Source organism: Phocoena phocoena, chromosome 19 (genome assembly GCF_963924675.1).
Source record: "Phocoena phocoena chromosome 19, mPhoPho1.1, whole genome shotgun sequence".
NCBI classification, from domain to species: domain Eukaryota; kingdom Metazoa; phylum Chordata; class Mammalia; order Artiodactyla; family Phocoenidae; genus Phocoena; species Phocoena phocoena.
In genome coordinates, this window is record NC_089237.1 from 14,709,790 (window position 1) to 14,735,708 (window position 25,919).

Sequence of the window (25,919 nt, forward strand, 5' to 3'; positions counted from 1 at the left end):
ACAGATGGATCTTGGAAACACTACACTGAAGAATGGGCTGCATAACACAGTACCATTAGGTCAATAGAAAACACGTGAGAAAAAACAATACACTTCTGAGAATACCTACAAACAGAACGTACAGATTAAAGGCAGTAGATGGTAGAGGAGGCAGTGGTCTGTAGGCATAAAAGAGAACCTTAACAAAACAAATACGTTTTCAAGTCTGGTGATATGTAAATGGGGTCATGCAATTTTTTTTTTGTGTATGTTTGAAAATTTTCATAAAAATGCGTGTTTGTGTCTATATATACGTATGTATATGCATATAGTACACACACACACCTGCCAGGGGAGAGGGCTGACCGGGTCTAGTGTGTGAAGACAAAGGTTTGTGGTGTGAGGGGCTCCTGCTGCCCCGTGACCCCCGCCCCGCCCCCCAGGAGTGTCAAAGCCAGCCATGTTCTGATCGCCGCGGATGGGAAGGTCTGCCTGTCTGGTTTACGCAGCAACCTCAGCATGATCAGCCACGGGCAGCGGCAGCGCGTGGTCCACGACTTTCCCAAGTACAGTATCAAGGTTCTGCCATGGCTCAGCCCAGAGGTCCTCCAGCAGGTCTGTGAACTGGGTCTCAAGGAGCCCCCATTCCCCACCAACTCGTGATTCCCCAAGGAGGCCTTCAGGAATTTCCGGGGATGGGGGTTCCTAGAGGGAGGGCTGCCCTGGTGGCAGGTAGAACTGGGACACCTCTCGCATGGGTGTTCCACGCCCTTGGCAGCTGATCTCGTTCCCCCCCACCCCACCCTGGGGAGGATCCCAAACTGCGCCTGAGGCTCCCTTCAAAGATGCTGCCATTTGCTGGGAAGAAGAGCGTTTGGGAAACGTTTGGCGCTCTCTACATCCCTGTCCTAAGCAGGAGCACGTCCTCCTGCTGCCACAGAACACCAGCAAGGCATTCGTTCCTTCTACAACAGCAGCGACCCCTCAGTAGTACAGGCGAGGAAAGTCTCAGCAGCCGGTCCCAATTTGGGGACAGGCCTTCTTTTCCTCTCCCCAGTTTTTGCTCCACTCGCTTCTTTCTCTAAGAACAATGGCCAAGGCTACAGTGTGGAGTGACCTGTGGCTCTTTTCTCCTGATTTAGAATCTTCAGGGTTACGATGCCAAGTCTGACATCTACAGTGTGGGAATCACGGCCTGTGAACTAGCCAATGGCCACGTCCCCTTTAAGGATATGCCTGCCACCCAGGTGAGCCTGCAGCCCAGGGGCTTCCTTCTGCCTTCCTGCCTGTCTGCCTTCCACAAACGCTTGCTGAGGAACCGCCACACGCAGGACACCAGCCTGGGATACTAAGATGAAAGACCCAGTTCTTTCCTTCAAGAGCCCCACCAGTGGGGAGATAGTTGTGTAACTGTTTACTTCTGTCAGTGGTAACTGTGGTGGTAATGGGGGGCGGGGGGCGGGTGTGGGCTCACAATTTCAGGCCTGGAGCCCACACACCAGGTGTCTATTTAAAACATATAAATTAAGCTAACAAAGTTTTATAAATGTATAAAATATGTTCTATCTTCTTACCTTGATCCATACACCTGGAAGACCAGTTTCTAACTTAGAATTCTTAGACTTCTCAGGTTCTGTGCTACCACGTTCCAGTCAATACCTTTGCAACCTCCAGCCTGCAAGTTCTACTTCTGTTCATGCCCCTTTTAACCACTGCCCTTGGCTTCTAGGCATACACGCAGCCAGTGGCATCGTCTACCCTTGGAGACAGACCCAGGGAAGAGGGTTATCCAGGTCTTATCAAGTCCAGGAAGTGGACTTGGGTCATTTGGGCAAGGATTACCTGGGTCCCAAGTACCTGGAGCATGATCTAGACCTGAGAGGGGGTGGGGGCGGGCTTGTAGGCTCTGAGTCAGCCTCTCCCACAAATAGGAATTAACTGTGTGAAGAATGGGAACTGGAAGGAAACTCTTTTCGGCAGAGGGAGCAGCATGTGCAAAGACCCAGAGTCAAGAAAGAACAGGACCGGGGCTTCCCTGGTGGCGCAATGGTTGAGAGTCCGCCTGCCGATGCAGGGGACACGGGTTCGTGCCCCGGTCCGGGTAGATCCCACATGCCGCAGAGCGGCTGGGCCCGTGAGCCATGGCCGCTGAGCCTGCGTGTCCGGAGCCTGTGTTTTGCAACGGGAGAGGCCACAACAGTGAGAGGCCCGCGTACCGCAAAAAAAAAAAAAAAAAAAACAGGATCTGGGAAGAGCAGGTAGTTGTAAATGGCTGACGTATGGGTGCTTCTGGGGGGCTGCTAGGTGATGTGGTTGGAGAAGGAAGCAAGGAAGGGCAGATCACGAAGGACTTTGTTTGTGTGCCACGCCAGGGTGTTTGGTTTCTGTCCCAAAGCATGTGGAGAATTGCTGAAGGAGTGATAGTATCAGATACATATTTTATAAAGATGACTCTCGCAGATAGATTAGTTCTGGCAGACTAGTTAGGAGGGTATGGAAATCTATCTAGGTAAGCAGTCTAGAAAGTCTAAGTAAGACAGAAACGGATGCTCAGGAAAGACTTAAAAGGCCATTTTTAGGTAAACAAGGTATGGATGCAGAAACAGCAGTGCCCAGGAGAACCTCCTGAGGTGATGGAAATGTTCTGTACCTAAGGCTATCCAGCGTGGCAGCCACTAGTCACCTGTAGCTGTTGAGCACTGTGGCCCGTGAGATTGAGGACTGGATTTTAAGCTGAATTTAAATAAATATAAATAGCTATGGGAATTCCCTGGCAGTGCAGTGGTTAGGACTCAGTGCTTTCACTGCTGGGGCCCAGGCTCAAGCCCTGGTCAGGGAACTGAGATCCTGCAAGCCAAGCGGCATGGCCAAAAGCAACCAAAAAAAATCTCTCTCTGTCTCTCTCTGTCTCTGTCTCTGTCTCTCTCTCTCTGTCTCTCTCTGTCTCTCTCTGTCTCTCTGTCTCTCTCTCTGTCTCTCTGTCTCTCTGTCTGTCTCTCTCTCTCTCTCTCTCTCTATATATATATATGGCTACATGTGGCTGGTGGCTCCAATATCGGACAGCACAGCTCTAGAAGGATTTCCAGGTTTCTGCCTTGAACAGCTCACGAGGTCCTTGAGGACAGCAGTCCCCAAGGTGGGCTGCTTTTACATGTGTGGAGTCTGAGGACTTCAGAACAGCTGCCTAGCCCGCCCCTGGGTGCACTGCACCTGTGCAGCCCCCTGCAGTGACAGTCGGCCAGAATGAACCCCATCGGACCCACCTGGGCGTGGCACACTGGGGCTGGGCTTTAAAGAAAGGACCTGGCTGCCACCTTGACCCTAGGGTGAGGGCTCTACAGTTGGAAGGATCTGATGCCTTATGAAGGGGGAGAGACTGCAAGCCCCTGCCTTCCAACCACGGCGGAGGCGGGTACTCTTTTGCAGTCCTCCTCGTCAGTTTGGCCTTGCTAGGGTGTGGCTGCCGAGTCAGTGGCTGCCAGTCCTTTGGAAAAGTCAGACTTTTTCCACTTCTTTCTTTACTTCTCCCGAATCACTCGTGTGTTGGGAAAAGTATACTTGTGAAGAAACTCTATAGGCCTTCCAGGGGCCCCCTCCAGCCTAGCCCCTGGCTCTGTCCTCCCCAGATGCTGCTGGAGAAGCTGAACGGCACCGTACCCTGCCTGCTGGACACCAGCACCATCCCTGCCGAGGAGCTGACCATGAGCACCTCGCGCTCAGCGGCCAACTCTGGCCTGAGTGAGAGCCTGGCCCCCAGCCCCCCCAGGACCTCCAATGGCGACACGCCGTCCCACCCCTATCACCGCACCTTCTCACCCCACTTCCACCACTTTGTGGAGCAGTGCCTTCAGCGCAACCCGGATGTAAGGTATGTCTGCTGGGCTGGGAGTGGGCTTTGTGGGGAGCCCAGGGGGCTCTGGAGTGCAAGGCCGGGTTTGAGAGGATGCATCTGTCCTGTAAAAGTCTGGGTTCCTGGGAGGAGTCCAGAGCCCCCTCGGCAGGAGGGGTTTGCTAGGAAGCCAGCCTGGGTAGCTCTGGCTGTTGTTTCTTGGTGAGCTGAGGAAAGGAGATGGGGCAATAGAGGGTAAGGTAGAAGCAGCAGGATTGGGGAAATCCAGGGCACAGGGCTGATGCTGGTCTCTCCTCCCCTTCCTCTACAGACCAAGTGCTAGCACCCTCCTGAACCATTCTTTCTTCAAGCAGGTACAGTAGCACTTTCCCAAGGCTCCCTGGTTGTTTTTCTTGCCTGTGGTTCCAACCACCCTCAGTCCCCTTAGCTTTAGGGTCTTTAGATATTCTCTCCTCCTCCGTTCAAATCAGAGAAATGACCATGTTTCCAAAGCCCCTTAAAGGCGCTGCTCCTTCCTCCCAGAGACTCGTGGCTCCAACAGCCCATCTGTCCCTGGGCCGTGGTCCCTTGCCCCATGATGTCCTGAGGCTCAAAGCAACAGCACCCGCCCCCAACTCTCTCTCCTCCCCCAGATCAAGCGACGTGCCTCAGAGGCTCTGCCTGAGTTACTTCGCCCTGTCACCCCCATCACCAGTTTTGAAGGCAGCCAGTCTCAGGATCACAGTGCAATCTTTGGCCTGGTGACAAACCTGGAAGAGCTGGAGGTGGACGACTGGGAGTTCTGAGCCTCTGAAGATAGTGCACATTCTCCATCCCGGGCTGCGTGAGCCTCCGGGACCCTTCCTGAGGGCTGGCTGCACTTCCACCCTCCTGGGGGCAGATTGAGCAGAAAGGACATTTCTGCCAGGAGTGTTGGCTGCTTACTGACTGGGAAAGAAATTCCTGGAAGGAAACTTTTTTTTTTTTTTTTTTACTGCTCCAAAGGCTTTTGAGACACGAGGGAATCCCAACAACCAGGGATTGGGAGGGGCCGGAAAGCTGACGTTCCCAGTCCTGGGAGCTCAGGTGACCTGACCTCTTCAGAAGGAATAGATGCTGTTCTGGCTGTGGCAGCTGAAGTCCAAGGCCAGGGTTTGACTCACCCACCCAGGGAACTGTGCGACTTCTTCCCACTCTGGCTCTCCTACCAGCCTAGTTGCGTCCTTCTCCCCTGCTCTCAGATCCTATAGGTCCAGAGGGGCAAGCAATAAGACTCCCCTCCCCTCGGACCTCTCCCTAATAACTGAAGGCAAGGGTATTGTTTCTTTATAAGCACTAGCTTAAGGCTAGGGCAGTCCATCCTCCTCCCCCTTTTTGCTTGGGCCCTGACACCTGAAACCTTCCCTTGGTTCATCTTTGTAGCTCATTCCTTTCCCACGAAGAGTCCATCTTACCGACTCCTGCTGGCCGCCTTGGTGCTTCCTCCAAGGGCCATAATTTTTGCCTAACCTGAGGGCCTGAGTCTTCATGCAGTGTTAGTTTCATCGCCAGAACAAATTAAAAGTTCCAGAGAATCCACTGGAGAGTGATATTGTTGTGTGTTGGCCATGCAGGCTCGGACGTGAGTCATTCCACCCCCGGTTCTGCCATCTGAGAGTGGTCCCACAAGTGCTTGTGGAAGCACAGCGGTGACTTCCTTCGTTAGCTAGACAGCCTCACAGCACACGTTTCTTTTAAAACCCATAATGGATTTGTCTCTTAACTATCTAACATTGAGACGATTAATTTTAGCCTGTGGCCATCAAACTGCTTTGGGGCTGGAAAGGTCTGAGCGCTGGAGACCGGCCTCTCTGCAGGACCACTTCTGGGCCACTGGAGCCCAGGCAGAAGAGGCTCACTTTTGTCAGGAAAGGCAGTGGACGGGGTTGTTTTGGAACAGGACTCAGTGTCTCCTCACCGTTGGGACTCATACTCAAAGAGCAGGTAACCTAAGACCCGGCCCCCGCCCTTCCTGTCGTCCTGGCTGGCAGCCAGGGAGTCCAGGCCAGGGGGTGATTCTCACCTCGGGCTCCTGCGTGTGCGTCCCAGCCTGCACGCTCCCCCCAGCTGGGCCCCTTCCCCCACCAGTCTCCCCAGGTGGGTGCCCCTCTCTAGCCTGGGTACTTCAAATGTCAGATCAAGGAAGTGCCCCTCCCTCTTCCCTGTAGCTGCTTTAACCCGTCAAATGCCCTCACTTTCCCTTTCCTCAGAAATTGTAACATCAGTTTTAAAAAGAAAAATAGAAAACTACTTCCTCTGGGCAGTTACAGGGGTTGAGGGGAAGGGACTCGCACCAGCCGGGAGGGTGTGGGGAAACCTGAAACGGAGGGAGTGAGAAGGCCAGGTTACATTTATTTCCAGCCCTCTTGCCAGCTCGTTTTTTTTTTTTTTTTTTTTTTAAACCTCAAGTTCCCTTTTCTTAACACCCTCGGCAGCTTGTTTTTTTTCCCTCTGATCTGCTTGCTCCACCTTGCTGTCGGCGCCCCTAGGGCTGATTCTGTGGGGGCCGCCGCAGTTCAGCTGCGGGTCATCCTGGGCAGGGCAGGGGCGCCTGAGGCACCAGCCAAGCGCTGCTCCTTGCACCTCAGAGAGCTTCACGTTTCTTGCATCACCACAGCCCCCTTTGAGCATCTGACGACAGGTGTGGAAGCTTGGCTGGTAAAGATGCCCGTTAACAGTTTTAGAAGTTCTCACACACCCCATCCAGGGAGTTCGGGGGGCTGCAGCTCAACCCAAACGTAAAACTTCCTCCAGAGAGGGAGGGAGGCTGAGGGGAAGAGTGAAGCACAGCCTGGGTGCCCTGAGCGAGCCAAGGGAACAGCTGGGGGCTGGGGATGCCTGCTGCCCCACTCACTCTCCTGCCAGGTGAGCACGATGAGCTGTTCTGTTCCTGACAAGGCTGTGGGCCTCGCTCTTGAGCCACTAGTTCTACTCCTGCCATCGCATGGCAGCTATGCTTAGAGCTGTGTTTCGTGAAACAGCTTCCAGCTGCGACTGGGAGGTGGCTTCCCTGTGCTCCCCGCAGAGCTGAGGCTCTACCCCACAAGTGAGTGATGCTCCCTGGGACCCTTAGTGCCGTGTGCCGGAGGAGCCCAGGCAGCCGGCTCGGCCTGGGGGGCGGGGGGGGGGGGGGGGAGTCAGGAGGCCTCGCCTTTCACGCCAGCCCTGCCGCTTCAGCTTTGTTACTTGAACGAGTCACTTTAAATCTTCAGGCCTCGCTCCCTGTGTCAAATGAGGTTTGGTTGAACCCAGGATTGCTTGTTTCAAGGATGGAGATCTCTCTCCCTGAAGGGGGTGACGAAGCCCACAAAGTCCCTCCACAGAAGCACTTTAGGACGGCAGCCTCTGGGCACCACAGCCGCAGGCTTCCGGTTTCCCTCTCCGGGGCGCCAAGAGAAGGCGCTGAGGGCTGGTGGACGAAGCTGACCGAACACGGAGACCCCGGGGCCCTTCTGCGGCGCAGGCCGGGCCTCGCAGCCTCGCGTGGCCGGACCGCGTGCCCGGCCGCCCCTGCCATCTTCCCCGGCGGCCGTATGGGCGCGCGAGGCGCCCCTGGCGGCGGGAGGACGAGGCGCCCGAGGGGGCGTGGGAGCCGCACGGGGACGCTGGGCGGGCCTCCGGGGCGGGCCCCGCGGGTCCTTCGTGCCGCAGGGCCCACGGAACCGGGAAATGGAGGCAGCGAAAGGCCCAGGCGCGCCGGGTTATCCTTTTCCACCGCGAGGGCCTCGTCGGGAGCGCCATTTGTCCCGCGACCCCAGTCAGCTCCACCTGGACTCGCCCCTGGCCCGAGGCCTGCGGCGCGGGTCCTCCAGCTCCGGTCCCTGCTTCTGTCCGGAGCGGGCCGACGGGGCGGCCGGTTTCGCGAGGATGGTGAGCGCCAAGGCCGAGGGGCGGCGGTGCGGAGCGCTGGGAGAGCAGGGTCGGCGCTGGGGGCAGACAAAGGCGGGGGACGCCGAGCAAGGGGAAAACAAAGCGCAGAAAGGGGGTCGGCGGCGGCGCCGGGGCCCCGGAGGCGGCTCCGGGCGCTGCGGAGCCAATGGGCGGGCGCGGGGCGGGGGCCGGCGGGGGCGGTGCCGTAATAAGGCGGCGGCGGCCGCGGCCGCTCGGGGACCACTGGCAGCGGCGGCAGCTCGTGCCCGCGCACTCCTCGCACCCGAGGCGTTCCCCGGAGAGCGACCCCCGCCCCGCGGCCCAGGCCGGGGCCCGGTGAGACCCGCGGGCGGGCCAGGGGAGAGGCCGGCATCACGCTCGTAATCCGGGCGGCCCAGGTGGGGGCTGTGGGCGCGAGGGCCGCCGCCCACGGGGTCCCGACGCCGAGCGCCTCAACCCGTCGCGCTCGCCCGTGGCCCCGAGGCCAGCGTCCGCCCTCCGGGTCCGGCCTCCAGACAGAGGCGGGGCCGAGGTCTCCTCGGCTGGACCCGCGGGAGTCCCGGGTCTGGGTTTCGGTACGCGGGATCGGGACGGAGGAGCGGGGCGCGCGGGCGGCGGCTCGGCCGGGCGGGGCGGGCGGCTCGGCCCGCGAGCGCTGTCCAGGGGCTGGGTCGGCCGAGCGAGGAGCGCCCGGGCCCCCACGCTGGGGAGGGTCAGGCCGGGGCAGCGTATTCTGGCCGCGCCCCTCCCCCCCGCTCCCCCCAGGACCCGCCCTCTCCTGACCTCCCCTCGCACCAGGCGGGGTCCTGGTCTGCGAAGCGCTCAGGCCGCTGCGTGGAGCCCCTCCCCCAGCCGCTGCCAGCTAACTGTTCTTTCCCCGACACATGGTTCCACTCAGGGACCCCTGCCCCCTGCGGAGCCGCGTGGGGGACGAGCGGGCCAAGGGGGAGGTGGGTGAGGGGCGGAAGTGGCAAGACCCAGAGCAACAGGAAATGACTTAGGGAAAGCCCCAACCGCGGCCCCCCAGCCCCTTGCCTGTAAACACCCCACCCCCACCCTGCGGGCTGGGGAAGGGCTTGTGGGGCCCTCTCAACCGACTTCCCCTTGCAGAACCCAGCGGGTGCCGCGGCTCCACACGGGGCCTCCAAAGCCGCCAGCGAGCCATGTTCCAGGCTGCAGGAGCCACCCAGGCCACCCCCTCCCACGTAGGTGCTCAGCCGGGTGGGAGGGCACTCCATTCCCGCAGGTGTCTGCCCTGAGGGTGAAGGCGTGCCGAGCGGCGTGTTTGTCTCCCTTCCCCTCCTCCTGAGTGTCCCTGGGATCTGGGCTGGTGATGGTCTGGGGCCCTCCTCAGCTGACCCTGCCCCGCCTGCCCTCTCCCTCAGGAAGCCAAAGGTGGCAGTGGCAGCAGCGCGGTTCAGCGCTCCAAGGTAGGGCCCTGAGGCTGGGGTGTGCGGGAGGGCGGGCTGGTCGCTGGTCAGGCCCCTGATGGGGTCTCTCCCGAAACAGTCCTTCAGCCTTCGCGCCCAGGTGAAGGAGACCTGCGCTGCCTGCCAGAAGACCGTGTACCCCATGGAGCGGCTGGTGGCCGACAAGCTCATTTTCCACAACTCTTGCTTCTGCTGCAAGCACTGCCACACCAAGCTCAGGTGCGCCCTTGCCCTACCCCCGCCCTGGCCTTCCTGACCTGACCCGACCCGACCTGAGCGCAGCTGTTCTGCTTCTACAGCCTGGGCAGCTACGCGGCGCTGCACGGAGAATTTTACTGCAAACCCCACTTTCAGCAGCTGTTTAAGAGCAAAGGCAACTACGACGAAGGCTTCGGCCGGAAGCAGCACAAGGAGCTCTGGGCCCACAAGGAGGTGGACCCCGGCACCAAGACAACCTGAGGCCCCTCTGACCATCCACTCCCTCCTCCTTCCGTCGAGGGCCTGGAGCAGGCAGCGGGCAGGGTGGGAGAGAGGTTGGACCGGGCCCGGCGGGGTCAGGGTGGGAAGGGGATGAGGCCGTCTTGCTCGGGCAGAGGGTCTTGGGGGCAGGGCTCTGCTTCGGGATTCCTTCCTTCTCCCTCAGTGGGTAGGGGGGGTTAGGGAACCAGGACTGGGCTTTGCTCACCAGCCCGCTTCCTGCTGCTTCCAGCCTACCCCACCTTACCCCACGGCCCCCTGGGAAGGCCCCCCAACCCAGCTTCCCTATCTAGGTGCCTTTTCTCCAGCAAGGAGTCAGCATGCCCCCCTCAGGGTCCCAAGCTCCCTCACTGCCACCCAGGGCCCTGTGTGGCCCCCACATCTCCCCATCTACCTCTGCCCTTAGCGTGGTCCTGGGGACTGCAGGAAGGTGAGCCAGGGTGCCCCCTGCTGGGTCTCTCCAAATGCCCACCAGGACCCAGTGGGGGAGGGGAGGGAAAGTGGAAGAGCCCTGCCCTCCCCCCCTTCCCCCCTTCCCCCCCCCCCGCCCCCCAGGCGAGGCAGGGCATGCCCATTAGGGCTTGGGACCATCCCACACCACGGAAGCAGCAGAAGCTAAAGCACCGGCCAGGCTGAGAGCCACAGAGACTGGTGGGGAGCTGGCAGGGTCACGTTCCCCTCTTCTCCCATTTCTGCCGGTTTTGACTGTTGTAATCAACCCTGTTTTAAACACGTTTCAACAGATCCTGAGTCTGTATTATGTGGCCTGATGGGGGGTTTTGTGGCAGGAAGGATACAGAGTCACCACACAGAAGTGAAGGGGGACAGGGTCAGCCCAAAGCACCCCTGGCCTTGATTGGTGGTGGGGGGCTGATGGTGATGGGTGTCAGGGGAATGAACACTGGGCAGCCTGAGAAAAGGGGGTGCACTTCCCAGCCAGGTCTTCATACTGTCAAACCCAGAGTGTCTGGTGACTGAACTCCACTTTGCCCCTCAGTCTGTGTTGCTTAAGGTCAGGCCGTCAGTGGGTAATGGTGCTGCGCCTCGCTGCACTTCGGTATGTTGGGGTACAAGACAGAATCCTTTTGCTGAGTCCTCGTCTGAGCCCCCTTTGCCCTGGAATTCAGGAAGGCATGGTGGGAACCAGCAGATCCAGCAATTTGTATCAAAGGTCTCCTAGTCTCTGTGCCCTTTCCCCATCTGTCCTCTTCCTCCTGCTTTTTCAAGCTCCAGGGAATGGGGCAGCCATGGTCACCATCCCAAGCAGTCTAAGGAGAAACAGCTCGTCTGCTCTTCTGAGGGGACAACAGTTTACAACAAACAAGGCAAGCTTGGAGGACCTAAGATCTCTCCCGCCCCCACCCCCACCCCAACAGAATACAGGCAGGATGTCTGGCTTGTCCTGCCCCAGACCCAACCATCCTGATTTCCCCCACGTGCCTGTGGACTATGTGACTTGGTGGAACAAGAGGGCAGATTCCTGGGGGATTTGCTACCTCCACCCCACATACGTCCTTAAGTTCCTAAGTGACCTCACGCCCACAGAACAGGGCAGGGAGCTGGGCCTCAAACTCTGAAGGCAGGTGGGCGGGCCACTGTGCTATGTTACCCCTGGAAATGGCAGAGCTAACAGCAAGCAGAGTTGGCACCCCGAGCCTGGGTCCTCAGAACATGAGGAGGGCTGCTGAGAGCCTCACTTGGGGCAGGTCCAACGTCTGCACCAGAGGCCTCAGATGGGGACAAGGATGGTCCTTCTCTGCTCCAAGCTAAGCAACAGCAGCAGATAGCCCTGGGGGAGCTATCAGAGAGGTGGCTCCTGGAGGTGCCCAATCCCTGCCCTGCAAGGATACAATTCAGGCGAGTCCTTCCCTGGGCTGGGAAGACCAGTGGATGCCACCGAGGTCCTGGAAACGGAGCCACATCGATACTCGGGTCAGGTGAGCTGACAGTGCCACCTCAGTGAGTCAGCTGTGGTAGAACCACCCTCGGCAGAGCTCCGAGGAATGGGGGGAAGAGAGGGAGCCACTTCTGAGCTAGCAGAGTGGTACCAGCCAAGTCACACCACCCCAAGACCCCTCTTGGAGTCATTTCAAGTTCTCATCTGCTAAGGGAGGCAAGCTTGTTGCCAGGCGCCATATCCAGCTTCTCCCAGGTAGACACTTATTCCCTCCACCCCCCAACCAAAAGCACTGGCACAGGACCCCTTGGGTATAAATGATCCCTTTTATTGTAAGTAATGCACGACACTGGCCTGGCTTTGCACTGCAAGCCCTCGGTCAAGATATAGTCAAAAATAACTATGGCTGCAGGTTCTTCTGCACGATCCACAATTCAGACACAGACACAGAGCTGGGGTGGGCAGGAGGGTGGTGGAGTGTGGACTGTCCCCAGCCCTGGCCTCTCCGTGTCGGGCTGGCCAAGGCTGACATACCCCACGGGTTGATGAGAAGTGGTGGCAGGCCCTTCCCACAGCCAGCCTGGGGCTGCTAGGAGACGGCCCTTCAGATCCTTTGGGCCAGGCCATCCTAGGCCCCACAACTTTTCATCTGGATTATTTAATAAAAAAACAATAAATTAAAATTAAGCAACAGCTTGGTCCTGAGGATGCTGAGCCAGCATGTCCACAGTTTTTGGCACACAAAAAATCAGGGTCGTGGTTTTTTGGAGTGTAGGATTTGTTGGCTTGTTCGCAAATTCATTTTTAAAAACATTCCCTGTGCGGCAAGACCCCGGTGGGGGTGGGGCTCTGTGAGAGCCTGAACCTGGGACACAGAGTCGTCTCATCTTGTCGGCACCGGCACCACGCCGTTTCCTGGCGGGGGTCAGGGACTGGGGGCGGGGGTGTGGGCCCAAGAAGAGTGCTACAGCCATCAGGACGGGGTCGTGGAGAGGCCGAGCTGCCGCTCGGCAGCTTTGGTCAAGGCAAGGGGCCAGTCCCCACCCTGGGCCAAGAGCCAAGGTGGAGGCAGGAGCACATGCTCACTGTCTTCAGAGCGCCCGCCTGGGGGTGCCTGACAGAGGCCCCTGGGGGAAAAGGATGGAAACAGAGGGGCCCAGGCCCAACTGGCACCGTGCAACACACATTCCTGCAAAACCAGCTGCTTTCATTTTCTCTTCTCTCTCTTGAGGCGTCCATCACCTGTAACAGTCTAGAATTGATATATATAAAAACCATCAAATATGATCTGAGATATAAATTAACAAGTACAAGGCCTCACATTACATGATGTGAAAAGGCTAAAAACAGCGATAGAAACTACATTCATAAAAGTGCATCGTCAACATACAACGAAGGCTTTGGCTTGTTCTGGTGCCCGTGGGGAAGTGGGCAAGGCTGGCAATGAGCTGCCTGGCGCTAATCCCCAGCTCCTTGGAGACACCCATCCCTGGGCACTGGCTTTTTTTTTTTTTCCTTTAATGACAACTCCCAAGGAAACTGGGTGTTGGAGAGGGAGGAGCTCTAGCAATAGGCACATTTTTGGAGGGGAGGGGCCGGAAGAAAGGACCAGCGCCCAGGCTGAGGTAAATAAGGCCAACTCTAAGCTGCTTGGAGATACTGGCTCCCTGACCCCTGCTGCCATTCCTCCCCCATAGGAGCAACAAGGGAAAGAGGCTGAGACCTCATGGGGATGAGCAAGGCTGGCCAAGGAGGAACAGAGCTTTGCAGTTTTGGACACAGTTGGTGGCATCATAGAGAGCTCTGGCCTAGCACGTCGTAACCCGCAGACAGCCTGATACGACTCCCCTGGCTGCCCTGAACGGCCCACTCAGGGTAGCCAGCTGGCTCAGATGCCTTCACTGTGTTGTCCATCGTCCTTTCTGCCCCAGGAGGGGAACAGGTGCCAGGCCAGGAGCACAAAGGCCATGACCTTCAGCTCTTTCCAATCTGGCCCAAGGCCCAAGCCCAGAGCAGGGGTACTCAGAGCCCAGAGGGCACACGAAGTCTCCAGTTTAGAAACTGGGTACAGCATAAGAGTGACTCCAACTTGTAAAACAGAGACAATTGCATTGACAAAACTGGGTCTCCCTCTCAGTGGGGGCAGTTCCACATCTCAGGCCCCTGCTTGAGGGCGGGAGGGGGTCAGGGTCATGGGGGGCAGGCAGGACAGGCTCCTCCTTCCCTGAATAAGGCAGCATAACATTTGCTTCATTCATCTTTGGTAAAGGAAAGGGACTGGCAAGCTGGCCTGGGGCTCCGCTTTCCATTGGCTGCGGGATGCCGGGCTTTACCTCAGGCGTGGGTGGGCTCATCCAGCCCAGAGATGCCCTGGTGGTCTCCAGACATGGGGAGGAGAAACAAAATAACACTCTGAATGAAAGTAACACTATTCAGACCCTCGCGTCCATCCTGTGCCCCCAGACTCCCGGGGGGTCTGGCGCTGACCGTGGTGTCAGGACACAGTGCGGAGGATGGGGCCCGCGGCGCCTCGCACGCTGTTGCTAGCCCCTCCCCTCCAGGCCGAGCTTAGGATGCTGGAGCTTCAGGCCTGGCAGGCTGGGGGCTCCCAGTCCGTGAGGCTGCAGCCACCCTACCTGGCTCTGGGCCCCAGCAGCGGAAGGGCACAGACAACGCTGGCTGGACTGCAGCTCCATGGTCCACAGCCTTGCCTGGGAGAAGCAGCAGTTTTGCTGAGCCCCACAGCAGCCCCTCGCCCACGCAGCAGGGGGCGGCCAGCAACAGCGTGGCCTTGAGAGCTCAGTACACGAGCTGTGCAAACTGGTGTGTGAGCAGCTCCTCGGCCGAAGGTCTCTGGCGGGCCTCCACAAAAATGCGCCTCAGGAAGTCCCGGCCGTGCTCAGAGATGTGGGAGGGCAGCTGAGGATTGGTGGGCTGGGTGGCAATCTTGAAAATGGCGGCCATGGCTTCATACTCTGCCCAAGGTGGTTTCTCTGTCAGCATCTCCACCACAGTGCAGCCCAGGCTCCTGGAGAGAGAACCCCAGTGTCACCCCCGCCACCCGTCCCAGGCTCCCAGCTGCCCTGCCCACTGTTGTGAAAGGAGGTGCCCTTCCCAGAACACACTGAGACAGGATGGGCCAAGCTGATGGTTGACACCCCTGTAGAGGGGTCCCCAAGGCCAGAAGAGGCTTCAAAGCCCCGTCAGCTTCGTCCATGTGGGCTTCATCAACCTACACCCACCCAGGTGCTTCCTGACATTGGGGAAAAGAACCACTTTAGCATGTTCAGAAAGAGCTCTGAGATAACGGTACTAGTTCCTGTTGCTGCTGTAACAAATTACCACGAACCTAGCGGCATAAATTTATTATCATTTTGGAGGTCGTAAGTCTAAAGTGAGTCTCACTGGGCTAAAGTCAACGTATCAGTGGGATGGTTCCTTCTGGAGGCTCTGAGAGGAGAATCCATTACCCTGCCTTTTCCAGCTACTAGAGGCTGCCTGCATTCCTTGGCTCATGGCCCATGCCTTGCGTCACTCCAACCTCGTTTCCTTTGTCACCTCTTACTGCTCACTGTGACATCCTGCCTTCCTTTTATAAGGACCTTTGTGCTTATACTGAGCCCATCTGGATAATCCAGGATCATCTCCCCATCTCAAAGTTCTTAAATTAATCTGCAAAGGCCTTACTGTCATATAAGGTAACACTTACAGGTACATTTACTAATCCCTTTGGCATCAGTATGTGGACATCTTCAGGGACCATTATTCATCCCACCACAGTAACACTCTAAGAGGAAGTGATGCTCTCACAACTTTCAGGCCCTTTCAGAGGATGGACATGAAGTTAGGTAGAGCAGATGCAAGCCACCTGAGCACGAGGAGGGAGCGCAAGGCTGCTGCTGTTTAGAGACAAATCAGGCCTTCAGACTGGATCCTAGTTCTTTCAGGGATTTAGCAAACATCAGGGATGTTTTCCATGGCCTAAGTTCTCAGTGATAACAAAACAGTTGCTATTCAGAGTTAAAACACAGCACATCTGCTGTATGTACTGCTGCAGGCACCACCACCTCTGCCCACACGGAGCCTGCAACCTGCCTCGCTGGCCAGAGGTGAGTTCTCACTCCCTCCTGCCACACTGCAAAGCCCCCAAGCCTCATTTCGAAGTTGGAGCCGCTACAGCCCAGACAGGGAGATGGGGTCCCAGCACGTCCCCAGTGCTCACCACACGTCTGCCTTCCTTCCGTAGCCCTCACCGCTGATCACCTCAGGGCTCATCCAGTAGGGTGTGCCAGTGACCGAGCGCATGCCCGTGCCTGACATGCAGATGGTCTGCAGGCGCTTGCTGGCCCCAAAGTCCCCCAGCTTCACATTCCCAGCAGAGTCTCGGAGGATGTTGGCTCCTAAGGCATGAAAGGGCAGAGGCTGCAACCCTGGACCCCTGGGCACTTTCCACCATCCTCCCTCTGTCTCTCCCTCCCAGGTCAAAGGGCTGCTGGGGAGGATGGGGGGCTACCATGAGTTAGACATGAACTGCACAGAACAAACAGGCTAGTGACGGGAAGCCTCAGCCCTACAGCACCAAACCATCATCACTATGGCCAACATCTGCAGAGCACTTCACAGTATTTTCCCAAATTGCTTAACTGATCTTCATGCCAATCCCCCAAGGAAGCAATTAGGGTTCCACTTTTCAGAAAGTTCAAAATGACCAGGTCGAAAGTTGCCAAGTAACTAGGTCACGGGGACCAGTCCTGGGCCCCTGCTCACCCTTGATGTCCCGGTGGACAATCATGTTACTGTGCAGGTAGGACATGCCCTCCAGGATCTGCCGGGTGTATTTTCGGGTCACACTCTCCGTCAGAGCTCCGTAGGCCTTCAACTGGTCTTTCACTGAGCCCTAAAGCCACAGGAGTCAGAGTCACTGCAGGAAGGTGGTGGGAAGGGGCAAGGCTACTTCCAGCCCCCGGTATTCGGCGAAGGAGGGATTCTTCCGATCCCCATTTGTGATGTGCCAGGCACTTTGCTAGGGGCTGTCAGGCAGCTTGGAGAAAAGTCTGAGACAGTCCCTTCCTCAAGCAACAGATGACCCAAATCCAGAAGGGAGGTCTGTCTACTCTAGGTAAAGGCGCTACTTACTGGACAGTGCAGCTGCCCTGTAAGCCTCAGGTTAGGGTAGCCTGGGACATTTCTCATCCCACACCATCACTGCAGCCAGACGCAGGGCCTGCTGACTCCAAGTCCTGCCACCGCCTCACCTTCCCCCCTGAGCCTCTGGAGTCTCAGGTAATCAGACCCATGTCAAAGGGACCCCTCCTCCACAGCCCACAGCCCCAGGAGAGGTCCTCTCTTGCGTGTCCCACATGCATCAGGGGCACATACCCCCGGCATGTACTCCATGAAGATGGTCAGGGTCTTCTCGGCGCGGTCCCGCAGGCAGCCATAGTACTGCACTATGCGCTCGTGCTGCAAGTTCTTCAGCAACTGGATCTCACACTCCAGTGCACTCACCTCCTAGGGGAGAGGCCCAGTGGTCACCTAGGCTTTTAGGGCCCTGGTTCTACCTGCCTAGGATCAGTTCAGCTTGCCCTAGTCAGTGGCCTCAGAGGAGTCCGTCTGCCTTGGGAACTTCAGCTGGAGAAAAGGGGGGACTCTCTCAACTGTTTGACCCTTGTCCACAATGCCAGCTAAGCCTTGGGATGGTGGCACTCCCATGCTAGTAGACAGCAGACAGTGGGGTGGGAGACGGGTTTGTGGGTGCAACTAAGCAGTTTAGATAACTGCTGTATTTATCCACTCAAACTGGAATGAAGGTCACATCCAAAGCTAAGCTCCAAAGACAGGCTCCTTCCTGGTCTGAGAGCTGGGAGACAGAGGCATCTGTTTGGTGAGGGTGGGGCAGGTACTGCTCTTTGTAGCACTGGCCATCACCTCCCAGTTTGGGTTGCTTGGTACTTTGGCACCAACTCAGTTCCTCATACCCAATCTCTCCCCTGGGCCAGGGTCAACAGCAAGGGAGCCTGGGAGGAAGAATGATGGGAGAAGCAACCTGTAGCATCTCAAGCAATTCGTGCAACGAGACAGGTATTTTCTTGAGAGGGAGGAACTAGAAGTCAGACCATGGGGAAGGCAATACCTTGCTTGTCTCAGGACTGTCTGGGTCAAACTGGACCTGCTTGGAAGCAAGTTCTCGTCCTGTGTCCACATCATAGCACAGATAGACCCTGCCAAAGGCACCCTGGCCCAGGAGCTTCCCCCGGCGCCAGTTGATGGGGGCACTGGGAGCTACAGGAGAACAGAGGGAAAGAGCATTAGAGTTCGTGCACTTAAGTTACCGATATCCTGCCTCATCCGACAGAGGTCCGAGCTGCCCCCTCACCCGGCATCATCACATCTCTCAGCATAGCATCTCCACGCCCATCTGGAACAGGCTCAGTGCCCTGGTCAATCAGACCTTAAGGCCCAAGGCCTGAGAAGCAGAGGATTGGCTAAAATAGTGGTTAAATGTTCATATGAATTGATTAAATACCTTCATACTTCCAAGGCCCCCAAATATCTCTTTAGGTCAGGGATTAAGGAGACTGCTCTTCAGTTTAAACATGGAGAAACTAAAGGCCAGAGAGAAGTGGCTTGTCACACAACAGTGGAGTGAGGACTAAGGTCCAGGGGATCTGCTGCCCACCCTCGGGCTCTTCCACTGGGTGCGCATGGGCCAGAGCTGCCAACTGCTGAGCCAAACAGCCCCGGTGGACCCGCTGGCCTCCCGCCCTGCAGCTGGTCTGAGCATCCCCTGGGCAGCCTCCACCTGGCCAGGGCCCACTCCTCACACTTAGTTGGCACGTTCCTCTCCTGCACAGAGAGGGCGTTCTCACTGTCCGCACTCCGCAGGCGCCCTCGGGGGTCCAGGTACTGCACCGCCAGGCCCATGTTCTCGCCATTTGTGCTCAGGGAGCGGCTGGAGGGCACCAGGGTGAACAGGTTGCCTTGATGACGCCGTATTCGGGGAAATGTTCTTCTGCCTGAAGGGTTGCAGGGCCAGAATAGAGCAAGTCAGACCCCTGGCCACAGGCTGAATGTGCAAACCGGGCCATAACAGCAGCTCCAGTCGGGTGAGCTCTCCAGAACCCATCTGCCCTCCCACCTGACTCGTGCCAGAATGGCTAATGTCTCAAGCATCCTGAGAATCAGGACAAAAGCAGGAATTAGCAAGCAGCCAGATGGTTTAGGGAAACCTAGCCAAAGCGAAAGCATAGGGCTGGCTCCTATGTCCTACGTCACTCGCAGGACCAATCCACGGCTGATCTATTTTCCTTGGCATCCTAACCCTAAACCTCTGAGGAAGCTCCATTCCTTTTGCTGCGTGAGGCAGAAGGGGGCGTTGGAGAGCTGGCGCCCTGGAGCATGCTGTGCACTCAGACAAAGGACAGAGTTCCCAGAGGCAGCATCAGTCTACAAATACCAGCCTCCCCCCTTTTTTTTAACCCTGACTCTACTGCCTCAAGCCTGGGCACAGTTCCTCAGGAATAAAGGAAACATGGGGCCTGGAGTTCCTGGGCCACCCGCTCCAGTGGCTTTTCCTGGAGGAGCTTTAACCACATCCCTTCTGAGGTGGCCAGCAGCGGGCAGGGTGGAAGCACACTCACCGTCATTGTAGTCCTTGTGGTGCACGGACACGTGGTAGCGCCGGGGGTATGTTCCACCTTTGACCCCTTTGTCATAGAGCTGAGTTTCCCGATCTGAGTAGGAGAAAGGAATCACTGGCTTCTCGACAGGCCAATGTTAGTGATCCATTTAAGCCTCTAGGTCACCTGAGGCCTCAGAGCAGCAAGCCCGAGGAGAATTAAAATACAGCCCTGGCTTCTCTTCCCAACTCAGCCATCAAAAGCAGACTGCCTGCAGCCCCACCCGGACACCCCGCAGTGCTCACCCAGGCTCTGGAGAACTCACCCGAGAATTCCTGTCTGTTGTCTGGGAAGCTCTGGGCTCGGGACATTCGCGATTTCCGGAAGGATGGGCTAGAAAAACAAAATGAATCACGAAGTAGACTTCAGGGTACCTCCAAAGCAGCTCAACAGGGCAGAAGAGAGGACACTCACACAGACTGCTTCTCTCCTAGCTCCTTCCCACACATGTCATTGCATGGTAGGAAGCAGAGTTGGAGAGAAACAGCCCTTTTCTCAGCCTACTACTTTCTCTTCACTAGTCTGAGGCCCACATCTGACGGGACCCTGAATAATGAAGCCCTCCAGTGCTACCGACCTCCACCCTGGCTGCACAGTGCTTTATCTTACCCTTCCCTCCCACCTTGGTGACAGGGGAAGAGCTGCACAAAGTCCCTTGCCCAGCGCAGTAATAAAGATAGCAACAGCATCTTCCTTTCAGAGTAACCACCACCGTCCCATTTTAGAGACGTGGAAAACAGGAACAGAGAGGTTAAAGGGCTTGTCCAAAACTATTCAACTAATATTTGGTGGAGCTGGGTCTATATGGCTCCAGATCCCATGAAGGGAAGATGAAAGCTCTGACCTTAGGTTATGCTGGCCCTCAAGGAAGTAAAGTCCAGGTCACTGAGTCTGACTCCCAAGGAGAAGAAAACAAAGCATTGGAGAGACAGAGGAAGAATTCAAGAATCAAGTGAGTTATCTTTCCCAGCATCCACCTGAATGGTTCTTTCCCTCATGTGAGAGTGCCTTTGGAAAAGGTCATAGGTCAGAAACTCTCAAGGCAGTGATGCAGGGGCTGTCCCCTACTTCCCAACTGCTAGACCTTCTGTGGTCCTGTCCCACAGCTCCCCTCCCCCACCAGCGTGGCCACAAAGCTTAGAAGAGAATTCAAAGCCAGAGTCAGTTCCTGTCCTAGCAGAGCTCTCAGTTTGCAGCAGCAACTCTGGCACTTTCACCTGTGCCTTCTTAGTCTTTTTTTTTTTGCGGTACGCGGGCCTCTCACCGTTGTGGCCTCTCCCGTTGCGGAGCACAGGCTCCGGACGCGCAAGCTCAGCGGCCATGGCTCACGGGCCCAGCCGCTCCGCGGCATGTGGGATCTTGCCAGACCAGGGCATGAACTCATGTCCCCTGCATCGGCAGGCGGACTCTCAACCACTGTGCCACCAGGGAAGCCCTGCCTTCTTACTCTTTTGGTTGGAAAGCAAGCCTAAAATAAGGCTGCAGATTGGATGCCAATAAGCAACTGTGACTTTTCTATGATACCAAGAGGGGAGACCACGCTCAGTAGCTCACAGGTCTGTTAGGAGAGACACGGTACAGATCCGGCCATGGTCACAAGGTGATTACCCATGTGAGCAATTAATCAGTTACAAAAAGAAAAGAAAATCCCCAGAACTGTTCCTTAGCCTCTGACCACAGAGGCTAAGGAACAGTCCTAAGCCCAGCCAGATGTGGTCAAAATGTGCTCTTGGGCATAATAAGGCCAAGGAGAGAGACTGGCTACATCAATGATAGATATGCCAAAGCCACCAATGATAGGTGGCCAATGATAGGTGCCAAAGCCACCTCCAAACACCCCCGCTGACGGGCAAATCAGCTCCATAGAACCACGTGGTGTGTGAAGGATGACGCTTCTTGCCTCCCAAAGTGTAAGAACAAGATTACACACCAAGCATGCAGTGTGGTAAGCTAGGCAGTCTGAATATCTTGTTTTCTGGTTTTTATATCCCAGTTTCTTATTCCACCAGAAAGACTTGGAGAAAAAAAAAAAAGAAAGTAAACCCAAAAGTGATAATTCAGTTTTGTCCCCCAAGCATTGAAGGTTGTCCAGATCTCAGCAATGAGGCTAAGGGTACAAGGGCAGCATGTGTTATGTGGGAAGTCAAAACATGTAAAGTGCTTGGAACAACAGAGCAAGCGTTTAATACATGTGAGCTGCTATTATAACCTACTACATTCATCTAATTATACAAACATAACATTCTCCCTGTTTGGAAAATTAAGGAGAGGGCTAGGAGCGCTAGCGGAAGGTTTCTTGCCCAGAAGCATGAGTTTTAACCGTGGGCCTGCACATCAACATGCAGCTCAGGGACACGCACCAGCTGACTCCATTTCCTCGGCTCACCAGTTCCAAAAGTGCCTATGCACTAACTCCCGAACCGGCCACAGTCTCATACCTGTCTGCGGACCTGTCCAAGGATTGGCAGCTTCCTGACAAGGAATTTTCAGCACTGCTCAGGGGATCCAGCATCTGCAAGGCAAGTCATACAATAAAACCCCAGCCCCAATCCCAGCCAGGTGACCCAGCCAAGGCCAGCAAATGGTCCTTTTTCTTTTCCAAAATATGAAAGTGCCCTTTCTCCGCCAGGGCAGTGGGAAGAATGGTTAGGAAGGTACCATTCTCCCCCACAGTCTGAAAGGCAAGTTTCCAGGAGTGAGAAAAATGCCTGGCTGGCATCCCAAGGAGCTCTGCCAGAAGAGCAAAGCAGAGACGCTGCTTCTCTTGTTGACATTTTCTTGGCTTGTGAATGCTGGAGCCTGGTGCTGGAGATGGGACTACCCTGCAGAGGCTTCCAGTGCATTTGGGTGGGACCATAATGCTTCTGTTTACACTCCACAATTTATAATTTAAAATTCATAATTTTATTGCCCTCATTTCACAGACAAGCCATTGCAGGTCTAGAAAGGTTAGGAGAATTGTCTGAAGTCATGAAACTAGTTAGTACACAGCTGACACAGAACAAAAATTTCCCAGTTCCTGGTTCTCCTGCAGAGCCAGTAAGTATCTATGTAAGTTAAAATGTTTCTCTGGCCCTTGGTCAAATGCAGTAACAAAAAGCCTTCAGATTAGCTTTTTCTCCAACTAATCTCCCCCTCATTTTGCCTACGGGGGGTATTCACTACCAGAGAATTTATTATCTGAGATCCAAAGTTAAACATTACATAGGGAAGCAGAGTATCAGAACCATGAAAATTCATGAACAACTTTGATAAAATTGATTTCCATCTCAAATTATCTCTTCCCATTTAATGCTGGAGTCCAGTCCACCTCACCCATACTGTCACTCATATATTGTCATATATGATTTTTTTTAAACTGCCAATCAAGGCAAATTAATTGAAAAGTAAAATCCCCAAAATCTTGATAAGGATATAGGATTTCCCCAAGAGGATAAAACCAACATGGGAAAGAACTGCTCCCAAACCATAAAGTGCATATTTGGCAAAGTTAGATCAGATAACAGAGGAAGAGAGAGTGAGCAAGTGTAACAACGTGACAGGTGTGACGAAGGAGGAAGGATACCAAAGGCTCAAGGAAGGCCTGTGGGAAATACACTGAACCCCGCGAAGGCTTCTGCAAAAAAATAGGGAGCCTCTTTAGGACAGTGCTGCAGAAGTCAAAGAGGAAGTGAAGGAAGTTATGTTGTGCTAGTAAAATTTTTGTTAGAAAAATTAAGCCAAAAAAAATTAGCCTGAATCATGCTTTGTTCGTTCTAAAAATTAGCAAATAGATGCAACTATTACTCAAATCTGATTAAAGAAAAAACAAAATAAAGTTATCTTAGTTTCATTTTTCAAGAAAGTCCCAGTTGGATACTCTTTCACTATATACTATGCTGTTTTGGTTTCTGTTAAGTGGATTTATCTTGAATGGCCCATTAGCAGCAGCAATTCTCTTTAGCTAAAGAGGCAGGCACTGGGGAAGGACCTAGGCATTCTCCTGCTTCCTTGGCCTCTTTCTAAAAGTCTATCCTCACTACAAGTCCAATACTCCCATGCCTTCCAGGGCCAGGCAGGTAAAGAAGTAAAAGGACCAGGATATAGGAGCATGGGGAGGGATAGAAAGCAAAGGCAATCAAACTCATTAGCAACGTCACCCCTAGTACAGCTGATGTCTGGAAGCACTCTGGTTAGAGAAAATGGAAAGGATGGTCAGTAAGATATCCAAGAAGGGACTCTGGAAGGCAGGACTGTAGAAGAGAGAAGAGGCAGTTTAAAAATGCTTCTCATAGACTATATAGTTTGAACAATGCTACACAGAGATTAGCTATTGAGGGGAAAGAAAAGTTGTAAGAATCAGTTTTAGGAAAAAGAAGTTATAAGAATCAGGTTTTTTTGGTAAAATCCCCCATGTGATGGTGCTGGCCTTCTACTGGATGCTTTTACCCTTAAGAAATTTCCCCTTTCAAGATCAAATCCCAAAAGTTTATAAGACAGATCTTTTTCTTGCAATCAAAGCAAGCTCATTGAAAAAACTTCAGAATGAAGCCAGAGATCTCATTCTTGCTGAATTCACTAAGCCAAAGTGCCATTTTCATCAAGTGGGCCACAAGTTTAAAAAGCTAGCCATTAAAATGGGTAAGCCATTGTGGTAGAAGCACCCTAGGATGTCCTCACTCCACCCCACCCCAGTAAGTCAAAGCCTTGCATATAACCCCCGCCCCTTGAGTATAGGTAGAACTTGTAATTTGCTTCTAGTCAATAGACTATGGCAAAGAGGATGGATTTTCGTTGCCGCCTGCGGGCTTTCTCTAGTTGCAGTGAGCGGGGGCTAGCTACCCTTTTGTTGCAGTGTGCGGGCTTCTCACTGCGGTGGCTTCTCTTGCTGTGGAGCACAGGCTCTAGGCGTGTGGGCTTCAGCAGTTGTGGCACATGGGCTCAGTAGTTGTGGCTCCCGGGCTCTAGAGCGCAGGCTCAGTAGCTGTGGCTCACAGGCTTAGTTGCTCCGCGGTATGTGGGATCTTCCCGGGCCAGGGCTCAAACCCAAGTCCCCTGCATTGGCAGGCAGATTCTTAAGCACTGCGCCACCAGGGAAGCCTGAGACTTCATCTTTGCAGACCAGAGCAAGAGATTCTTCTGCTGGCCTTGAAGAAGCTACCATATTTTGAGAGGGCCACATGGCAAGGAACTGCAAGTGGCTTCTAGGAGCTCAGAGTGGCCCCTGGCCGACAGCCAGCAAGAAAACAGGGACCACAGCACTACAACCACAAGAAACTGAATTCTGCCAACCACCATGTGAACCTGGAAGGGAACCACAAGCTTCAGAAAGAAATGCAGCCTGGCTGACACTTGAGTGAAGCCTTGTGTGACCCTGAGTGGAGAACCCAGCTAAGTCATGCCTGGATTCTGGGCCCAAGGAAACTGTAAAATAATAAATGTCTACTGTTTTAAGCTGCTAAGTTTGTGGTTGTTTTATTTAGCAACAGATAACTAATACAGCTGTCTACTATCATAAAAGTCCACCCAAAGGAGCCAGTCCTAGTTTGGACTGGTATACTCGTTACCTTTCATTAAGAAATAGCAAAACTAAAATCTGGTTGAAATGCAAAACAAAATCTCTTTAGGACTGGTCACATGTTAAAACTCTGCTGAAATGACAGGTCGTTGTAAGGAAGTATACAAACAGCGGAGTGGTGTTCGGCAGGGAGACCAGTAAGAGGACCACGGAAGAGGAAAAATCTGTCAAATGCACATCCAGCACCAAGGAGGCTAGGTAGCTTAGATTCTGTCTTTGGTAGAAATTGATATTTGGCCCCTAGAAAGGAAAAATTCGTATTTTGGCAGGCCTGGTTTACAAAAAAGCTACTGGATAGGACTCAAGTCCCTCACCTACACACCATGCCCACTGAGAACTCCCCCTGCTAAGCGTGGTCTGACACGTCCCAAGACACACCCCAGCCCCAAAACCCCCATCCCCAGACTATACTCACGCACTGCTCGCTGGTCTCTGGGATGAACTCCCCCTCGCTGTTGATGCTGGTGTAGGACCCCTGTCGGGCAATCCGCTGCTGCCGCTCAGGCACGTAGCCAGGGGGAGGCGAGCTTCGGCCGGGGTTCTGGGAGCCTAGAGCACAGAAACACGACCTTTGACTGCAGAGCCAGGACCTGCAGCCTGAGAGGAGCAGACTTAGGGCCAGCTCAGACCAAGCATCTGCTTGGTGGTAGAGAACTGGTTTGGCTCTTTGAACATCCTGGAGGAGAGGGAGGGCCTAACAAAGTGCTGAGGTTGAAGGAAACTTCCTGAGCCAGGCAGCTCCTCCCCCTAATCCAAGGACCCCAAGAAGGAAGAAAAATACTTAAGAGAAAAGTTAAGGAATGGTGGGTAGGGTTGCTCTTTGAAAGATAGTCTTTAAGGAGTTTTAAACTATTATTTTCAATGTCCTTCAAGAAACTGACTCCTTCATTCTTCTTCACAGTGTCACTCGATCAGAATACAAGGATCATGCGGTTTGTAGAGATGCTATTTTAATGAATTCGCCACCGAGAGCACTTGGTGCTCCAATCTCTTGTTGGAGGCATCAACCCATACTCTCTCCAAGAACCACTGACACGATCTCGGGTGGGAAGGCTAACCTGAGGCTCTTGGTAGTCTGGCTTCCCCACTTGACTCGAGGGCAGAGGCCAGAAACCAAACTGCTCTAAAAACAGGCACAGAATTATGCTGGATTTCCACTTGC

General features: G+C 54.8%; 3 protein-coding genes across 8 annotated transcripts in view; 2 read left to right on the forward strand and 1 right to left on the reverse strand.

The window, feature by feature from the left end:
• The window catches only part of STRADA (STE20 related adaptor alpha), a 29,223-nt gene extending 23,837 nt beyond the window's left edge, over window positions 1-5,386 (forward strand). For 2 of the 5 annotated variants that reach the window (XM_065896408.1, XM_065896407.1), the window contains exons 7-11: window positions 423-594; window positions 1,122-1,226; window positions 3,606-3,847; window positions 4,140-4,182; window positions 4,462-5,386. In XM_065896408.1, the coding sequence (XP_065752480.1) occupies window positions 423-594; window positions 1,122-1,226; window positions 3,606-3,847; window positions 4,140-4,182; window positions 4,462-4,614 (715 nt within the window). In that variant the 3' untranslated portion in view covers window positions 4,615-5,386. Of the gene's footprint in view, window positions 1-422; window positions 595-1,121; window positions 1,227-3,605; window positions 3,848-4,139; window positions 4,183-4,461 lie in introns of those variants that run through there. The other 3 variants (XM_065896405.1, XM_065896406.1, XM_065896409.1) reach the window with 2 other exon arrangements.
• A 2,640-nt stretch (window positions 5,387-8,026) lies between these two features.
• LIMD2 (LIM domain containing 2) lies at window positions 8,027-10,368 on the forward strand. Of its 2 annotated transcripts, none has more exons than XM_065897496.1 (5): window positions 8,027-8,053; window positions 8,828-8,922; window positions 9,103-9,147; window positions 9,227-9,366; window positions 9,447-10,129. In XM_065897496.1, exons 2-5 carry the CDS (start codon window positions 8,881-8,883, stop codon window positions 9,604-9,606), a joined length of 387 nt encoding a protein of 128 aa, XP_065753568.1. In that variant the 5' UTR covers window positions 8,027-8,053; window positions 8,828-8,880; the 3' UTR covers window positions 9,607-10,129. The 2 variants fall into 2 exon arrangements, with proteins under 2 accessions (XP_065753568.1, XP_065753567.1); XM_065897495.1 differs by lacking the exon at window positions 8,027-8,053 and adding an exon at window positions 8,481-8,667 and having other exon boundaries at window positions 9,447-10,368.
• A 2,660-nt stretch (window positions 10,369-13,028) lies between these two features.
• MAP3K3 (mitogen-activated protein kinase kinase kinase 3) overlaps window positions 13,029-25,919 on the reverse strand; it is a 60,318-nt gene continuing 47,427 nt past the window's right edge. Inside the window, exons 8-17 of the mRNA XM_065897959.1 lie at window positions 25,173-25,306; window positions 21,639-21,712; window positions 19,466-19,533; window positions 19,162-19,254; window positions 18,346-18,537; window positions 17,655-17,803; window positions 16,901-17,032; window positions 16,289-16,418; window positions 15,744-15,921; window positions 13,029-14,549 (exon numbers count right to left, since the gene is read on the reverse strand). Coding sequence (XP_065754031.1) covers window positions 14,321-14,549; window positions 15,744-15,921; window positions 16,289-16,418; window positions 16,901-17,032; window positions 17,655-17,803; window positions 18,346-18,537; window positions 19,162-19,254; window positions 19,466-19,533; window positions 21,639-21,712; window positions 25,173-25,306 — 1,379 coding nt within the window. The 3' untranslated portion in view covers window positions 13,029-14,320. The remainder of the gene's footprint in view (window positions 14,550-15,743; window positions 15,922-16,288; window positions 16,419-16,900; window positions 17,033-17,654; window positions 17,804-18,345; window positions 18,538-19,161; window positions 19,255-19,465; window positions 19,534-21,638; window positions 21,713-25,172; window positions 25,307-25,919) is intronic.